The sequence below is a fragment of the Condylura cristata genome, unplaced genomic scaffold, assembly GCF_000260355.1.
Source record: "Condylura cristata isolate star-nosed mole 26May11 unplaced genomic scaffold, ConCri1.0 scaffold00002, whole genome shotgun sequence".
NCBI classification, from domain to species: domain Eukaryota; kingdom Metazoa; phylum Chordata; class Mammalia; order Eulipotyphla; family Talpidae; genus Condylura; species Condylura cristata.
In genome coordinates, this window is record NW_004567103.1 from 50475170 (window position 1) to 50483102 (window position 7933).

Sequence of the window (7933 nt, forward strand, 5' to 3'; positions counted from 1 at the left end):
CAGGGAAAGGGGAGATTCCAGGTCCCCTGCCCCACCCAAGGAAGGGTGGAGCTGAGCAGGGAGGAGAAGAAGCTGGAGATGAGATGGATGGAGATTAAGGAGGAGATCTGGAGGCAGCCCATGTAGCAGAGATGTGAAGAAACTGTGCTTGCTTCCTGATCTTGGGCTGGTTGAACAAATGTTGCTGAAGAGACCCTTGGAAATCTTAAAAATGGCAGCTTTTACCTTGATTGATTTTGCTCTTTAGACTTGTCTGGCCCCTTAGCCATTTTCCTATGGGTCCCCTGCAGGAGGTACCTTAGAACTTGTGGGAGGCTTTCAGGTCTCAGTAGTCCTGCTTTGGGCCAATCTTGTTTGTCTGAGCCATACCCACAAGGGGAAGGGTCACTTTGGGTGCTTTTCTTCCTCTTTGTTGCACCCTAATTATATTAAAATTCCTTTACATTAAAGGTCTTATATACTAGACTGCATTGTCCTGATGCAGCCAGTGGCAGAAACTATATTTTGAGTGGGAGGTTTGGGGGCATCTGGGCTGCCCCTCATCCTGTCCTGTAACAGTAGAAGTTCTATGTACATATTTGAGCTAGTGCTTTTTCTTTCAAGTGGACGTTAGTAATCAGATGGATTTTTCCATCTGAGGAAAGTACCTTAGGAAATAAGACAGTCACACATACACAGAACATTAAAACTGTGAATCAGAGGTAGGTAGACATTACAGTGTACAGCGACAGGCGAGACAACCAGAGAACTTGTGACTCAATCCAGACCTTGAAGTATATAAGTAATGTGAGTAAAGTCAGAGAAGATGGAGAGGATGTTCAAATGCAGACTGGGATGAGCAACATTGGAGATGGGCTGGCAGATGGAATGATGAAAGTAGGAGATGGCAAGTCACAGTGGCAGCAGCAAGAGGTGCCTGTCTTCTTTCACTGACACTTTTGAAAGTTAAATCCATGAAGTTCCTGCTGCTGTTTATCCCTGCCTGTGGCATTTGAATTCTTCTTGTCTTTCAGATGATACTTTTTAAAAGTTCTGAGGTTCCCATTTACCCCTTGCAAATAAATATAGTCAGTGTTTGTCCGTACTCATCTTTCAAAAAATGTTACTTGATTTCTAAAAATCCAACACATAATTCTCAAAGCACAATAAAAAATTATTTTCTCCCTTACTTTGGTACCTCACCTTTGTGGAAAGTATTCATTTAATGCATTCATTCAGTAAATGAGTGCTTACTATGTGGCAGCATTGTTCCAGAGATTATATACCTATGTGACACATGGCAGTGGAGATAAATTCCCATTCTTATGGGATTCATTGCTCTGTGCTGGAAGGAAAACTGATAAGTAAATCAGAAGGAAAGGAATTCTGTTCAGCTAAGGAGCAGATGTAGTAGTGGATCTGAGAGACAGGAATGTTCTGTGTGTTGACGGAAAAGATAAGAATCACAGGATTCTTGAAATCCTATAGAAAAAGTGTGAGGTGGGAGGCATGTGGTAAGGGAGGACAAATTTATAAGCCCTTTATTCTGGGTGGGGTTGGAAACCAAAGGAGGGTGGGAGAGGAAGAATGGTGAGGTGATTTACATTTCAACAGAATCACTTCAGCAATTGAATGTGAAATGACAAGACTGGAGAAGGAACACCAGTTAGCTGCTTGAACAGAGGTGTTTGGTTTACAGGCTGCTGGATTCTGGGTTTATAATATAGAGCTGGCAGAACTTGTCCATGGATTAGATTGTAAGTATGTGTGTGAGACAGAATTTTTGGCGCAAATAACTGAAGAATTGTGATTTACTGAGTTGGGAAGACTTGGAAAGGAAAAAGTTTGGTTTGGAGAAACGAGGGGAAGGAAACTGAAGTTAAATTAAATTTGAGATCTAGTTACTAAGGCCTTGTCAAGAAGGCCTTAGGTTTAGAAATCTGGAGTAAAAGAGGAGGGTCATATTGAATTTTGGTGTTCAGATTTTCTTTATATAAAATAAGGTTTGTTATAATTATTGAAATACTTTATGCAGTTCATTTCTGCTGCTATTGGAAAGGTTTTTTCCTTTCATTATACTGTCTACGTCTTGTTTTATTTTTTTTTATGCAGAACAATTAACTTTAGTGTGTTATACCAACTCACTTTACTATATTCTGTTATTTATAAAAGTCTTCTTTATTCTGTTATTTATAAAAGTCTTCTTATTGATTGATTAATTTCTTATTTCTTTTGACTTCTCTTTGGAAGTTTACCAACTCTTCAATCCTTTTTCTTAAAGAATTACATATTTGGATACAAGGACTGGCATACAGGCCAGAGGTGGTGTGTAGTGGGGTGTGTGGGGGGGGAAGGTTGGGTGAGAGGACTCACCAGAGACAGAATGGGGAGCAGAACTGGCAGATTGACTGAAATATACTGCTGAGGGGAGCAGCAGCAGCAGTGAGTGAGACAGAAGAGGTTTGCCACACCATGTGGGTCACTTCCAACTGAGATGTGCCTTCAGAAAACATTTCTACATTCTGGATTCTTAGTTTCTCTCCCTATGAACTTCAGCCATAGTAACTTTATACCTGTATCAAAGCAATGTCAATGTGAATATTGGTCCTTTTGAAATACAAAACCTAAGTAGGAACTAGGTCTCATTATCTTTATATCCTCAATGTTTAAGTGAATGTTCTATGTGACTGTTTAATGCTTTTATTGAACACAAGAGCGGTCAAATTCTGCCACTTAAAATTTTTTAAATTAGGGGCCCTCGGTGGCACAGCGGGTAAAAGCACAGCACTAAGAAGCTAAAGCCACTTCAGCATGAGTTCAGTCCCTGCCCCAGTGATCCCCATGGTGCTGCAGACCTCTCCTGACCTGCCTGCTGCTCCCCTCAGTGGTGTACTTTGTTAGTGGGCCTCTTCTGCTGCCCACTCTGTCTCTGGTGGATCCTCTCACTGCCATTGCACTTCTGGTTTGTATCCCAGTTCTGTATGCATAAGTAAATCTTTAAAAAAACAAATAAAAAAAAAACTGCTACTTTATTTAAAAAAAAATTTTTTTTAAAGATTTAGTTATTTATTCATACAGAACTGGGTACAGGCCAGAGATGCGGAGGGTGAGAGGATTCACCAGGGACAGAGTGGGGAGCAGAACAGGCAAATTGACAAAGTACACTGCTGAGGGGAACAGCGGGTGGGTCAGGAGAGGTCTGCCACGCCATGTGGTCACCTCCGGGGCAGGCCAGGGTCAAACTCATGCGGAAGTGGCTTAAGCTGCGCCACCAGGGAGGGCCTAAAAAAATTTTTTTTTAAATTTTTTTCCATACAGACTTTTTAAACTTGTCACAGGTTATAATTTAAAAATTCATTTTTAACTATTATAAATATTTTCTAAAGTACAATATATTTTTGTATTTTGCTCATAAAAATTAAAGAGCTGGGCCCTCCCTGGTGGTACAGCTGGTTAAAGCACAGCACTAAGAAGCTAACGCCACTTCTGCATGAGTTTGATCCCAGCCACAGAAGTGATCCACATGGCACCGAAGACTTCTCCTGGCCCGCCCACTGCTCCCCTCAGCAGTGTACTTGTTCTATCTGCCTCCCCACTCTGTCTCTGGTGAAGCCTCTCACTGCCCCTGAGCCTCTGGCCTGTACCCCAGTTCTGTATGCACAAATAAATAAATCTTAAAAAAAGAAGAAAAAAAATAAAGAGCTATTTTAGAAGATTATAATACAATGTAGAAACTTCTTTTTTTCATAATGCCAAGTGCAGAAAAGTGCTTGAATTTGTAAGACTTTTAATTTTGAAAATACTGAATGGGTAGATGTTGCTTATTTACTTACAAAGTAACCCTTTTTTCTTGTTTGGCTTTATTTAGTTTTTACCACAGAAATGAAGAGGGAGCATAATTAAAATTTTTATTTTTCTGAATGGAAGCAATGGTATTCTTTCAAGTCATCAGCCTTTCATAATGTTAACATTTCCAAGAGCTCTAATTTGCACTGCTTTAAAAAAAAAAAAAAGCACATGTCATTACTTGTTTCTTTCTTTTTTTTTTTTTTCAATCCATCAAATCAATAAATTGAAGCATAGTAGAAATACAGCATGCTTCCACCTTGTAGGGACTTAGAAATGCAGGCCCACAAATGGAACAGGTATCCAAAAGAATGTGTATTTATGGAATCTGTACCCCTTAAGAATGTGTATTTATGGAATCTGTACTCCTTAAGGGAAGAATAGAGAGAATGTTAGAGTTAGAACTTATAGATCTGAAGTAAGTAAAATGAGAGGCACAAAGGTAAGAGTTACTATAAGGTACGGGGATGAGATATTTATCTTGATACAGTAAGAATTTACATTTCGTTATCTCATCAAAGAAAACAAGTCATAATTGAACTTAATGGAGGCAAATATCAAACTTCTTTTATCATAAAGGGGTGTGGGCATATTCGATTGAGAAAAATAATTGACTAAAAAAGAGCGAAAAAATTCCTTAATTCTATCATCCCTAGATGTTAATGTTTTAATATATATTTAACTCTTAATGTTTTGATATATGTTTTGATATATATTTTTTCTAGTTGTGAAAGCATATACACAGTTTGCTTTTTTTTTTTTTTAAGATTTATTATTTATTTGGACATACATAACTGGGGTACAGGCCAGAGGTGCAGGGGTGGTGAGAGGCTTCACCAGAGACAGAGCAGGGAGCAGAATAGGCAGGCAGATGGATGAAGTGCACTGCTGAGGGGAGCAGCGGGCGGGAGGTCTGCTGCGCCATGTGGGTCACCTCCGGAGCAGGGGATCGAACCTGCACTGAGGCTGCTGCGTCTTGCTTGCAGTGCTGGGTCCTAACCCATTGCGCCATCAGGGAGGGCCCTAAAATGTATATTATTTTTAATGTTTTGTCTTTATTTTAGGAAAAAAACAAAAGCCAAGGCACCACTTCCTCCAGCTGAGAACAAATGTGTTGATGTCACTTCTGTTGATGATTCTGTAGAATCATCTGCTTTCATCATGGATCAGAAAGAAAACCTGATAGATAAAGACATTGAACTCTCAGTAGTTCTACCTGGGGATATTATCAAATCTACTACAGTTCATGGCAGGTATGATGGAGCAAATGAAATACCAGAATTTTCCTTTTTTTCTTGTGTCATTGAAATCCTCTGTTCTTCCTTTCTTGAACTTTTTCTCTGACAAAACATGTTATCATTCAGTTATCTGTTTAAACAATGCTAAAAGGTACTTAAATTTTTCTATCATGTCTTAATACCATTACAATGAATTCCACACCTCCAGCTAAGCCATGCTTGAAATTAGGCCCATTTTACATTTTGTTAATTTCTTAATTTTTTAAAAAAAGTTATTTGTCAGCAGAATGTTTATTATGTTGATTTTGTAAGTCAGACTTCCTAAATAAGGCAGTATAGCCTATGAAAAAATCCTTACCTTTCCTCTCCAAGCTACTCTTTCTTTTGTAAGTTATTTCTGTGAATTTGATTTTGTAGAAGTTACAAAATGCTGTTAAAAACTAATTCTTATCAAAATTAAATAAAGCTATTTGTAAAATTGGGTTTAATTAATGAAATGTGAATAATTTAATAGAAATGTCAAGTAAACTTTAACCTAACAAAAGTGAAGATATGATTTAAGAGAATTATTTTCAATACCTACATAAAAATTAGAAAATTGGAATAAAGCCAAATGTAACTTTCCATTTCATTTTGAAGTGGAAAGTTACATGAGTCGTATGTTTGGTTTTGTTTCACCTTTCATCATCAACCAGTCTTTTGTTATCAAGTCACCTGTTTTAGAAATTTAAGCTGTTTTGACTTTAGTGCAGTGTATGTGCACAGAACAAAAGAATACGTTAGGCAAGCAAAATATGGGTATTGTGTTCTCACAATGAAGAAATTCATTAATATAATTTTAATGTCCTCAAGATTATTGTAAATTTATGAATTATTCTAGTACATGAGAATAGAAATTTTTAGCAATAGCAAACAAAATATATAATATTGTATATTAAAGGGTTAGTAAATTAATTTGAGTAAATAACATTTTGTCATTTATTTGATGCTTAGTTTTAGAGATCACACATTGAACTTTTTGATGAATTTGAGAAACTTGAGATTGTCCTAATTCCCTGCCTTGCACCTTACATATAGGTCATCACCAGGGAGGTGCCCCTTCTGAGTAAGAAAGGCATGTTATAAGTTAAGAACATTAGTCATCATCTTCAATCCTTGAAGTAATAATACTATTAACCTGGTTTTAAAATAGTGATAACAATGATCTGGCAGGATATGATAAAGCCAATTCCTTTTATTTTCCCTGAATTCAAAGCAATTTTTTAAAAGTCACTATCTGCCCTCCCTGGTGGCGCAGCGGGTTAAAGCACAGCACTGAGAAGCTTAAGCCACTTCTGCATGAGTTCCATTCCTGTCTGCTCATGGGTGACCACACGGTGCGGCAGACCTCTCCTGACCGCCCGCTACTCCCCTCAGCAGTGTACTTCATAGATCTGCCTGTTCTGCTTCCCACTCTGTCTCTGAGCTTCTGGCCTGTACCCCAGCTCTGTATGCACAAATAAATAAATCTTTAAAAAAATAAAAATAAAAAAAAGTCACTATCTTCCCCAGTTCTTCACTAGTGCTGACAAGTGGCCTGCTTTCATCATCAGTGCCCCCAGAAATGTTTCCCGGGCAGGCTAGTCACTGCTTTGTATTATAGTCATCTCTAACAGCTGTTTTGATTTTTTAAATTTTATTCTGTTCTCTTAACACTGCAGTCTACTTCCCCTTTCTACCAGGATACTGGTGTCTTATCACTTTGAAACTGTTTCTTTCTGAAATCTTAGGCTCCCTCTTGAGCACAACCTTTTGATATTAACTTAACCTATTTGGTTCTTTCTTAATTGAATTTGTTCCTCATCCTCCTTATAAAGTCTAATGACTGCTGTTTAGATAGCTGCATTTTTTTTTTCATATTTAAGTTGACATTTGCTTTGATTATTTGCAATTGCAGAGACCCTAGATTTTTCTCATTCTTTGGGTCTTCAAGCATGTTTCACCCCAATTCCTAAGCTGAGTAATTTCTCCATCAATCAGCCTTTTATTTCTGTGCTACCAACTGGTATTGAATTGCCTCATCTTCTTATCCATGAGCATGTTTTATAACTGACTTGTTAGGATTAAATGAAATACTGCCAGGGCCTGGCACACGATGGCCCATTTTCTTATTCCATTTTCTTATCCTGGGCTCTCGCCATTTACCCTCCACCCTCAGATTAATCTGTCTAAAACACCACTCTGTGTTGCTACCTTTGATAAGAGACTGCAGGGACTGCAATTTGATACCAAGTTAGGGAATTCCAAACTACCACACCTAGAGATTGGGACAACTTGTTTTCTTCTCCTCTTTTAGTAGGATTTTTCTTTACTGTTTCTCTGTATATTTTAAGCTTCAGCTCCATATTCTGCATTTTCTACCTCTACACCTTTATGAAAGTTTTTCTATCTAACATATACATTTCCAGCCATATTTTCTCCAGTTTATGTAGGGCAGTTGTCATTTTTCATAAAAAGACTCCTTGATCTCCCTTGAGTGATCTGTTAACTCTGACTTTCTGACTCTTTATACCATTTGGTGGTTATTACAGTTGTCCTGTGTTATAATTTATATGCACTTCTTGTCTTTTTTGGATCAACCATAAGATTCATGAGGACATTACTTTTCTCTGTAGTGTTTAGCACAGTTTCTTGTAGTATAGTAGGCATTTAATAAATTCATCAAAATAAATATTGTCTCCCTATGTAAACTTAAATGTTGATAGAGGTAGCGGTTCACATGGTGTGCTTTGAGGAAGGCATATGGGTAGACACTAGCTGTTTTCCCAAGATTTTAAAAATAAAAATATTTTATCCAGGTGGAGAACAAGGCACCAAAAAAAAAAAAAAAA

General features: G+C 37.7%; 1 protein-coding gene across 2 annotated transcripts in view; it reads left to right on the forward strand.

Annotated features, from left to right (window-relative positions):
- Positions 1-7933, forward strand: part of COBLL1 (cordon-bleu WH2 repeat protein-like 1) — a 140277-nt gene that overhangs the window by 70795 nt on the left and 61549 nt on the right. For both annotated transcript variants that reach the window (XM_012729345.1, XM_012729353.1), the window contains exon 2: positions 4890-5078. In XM_012729345.1, coding sequence (XP_012584799.1) covers positions 4890-5078 — 189 coding nt within the window. The remainder of the gene's footprint in view (positions 1-4889; positions 5079-7933) is intronic.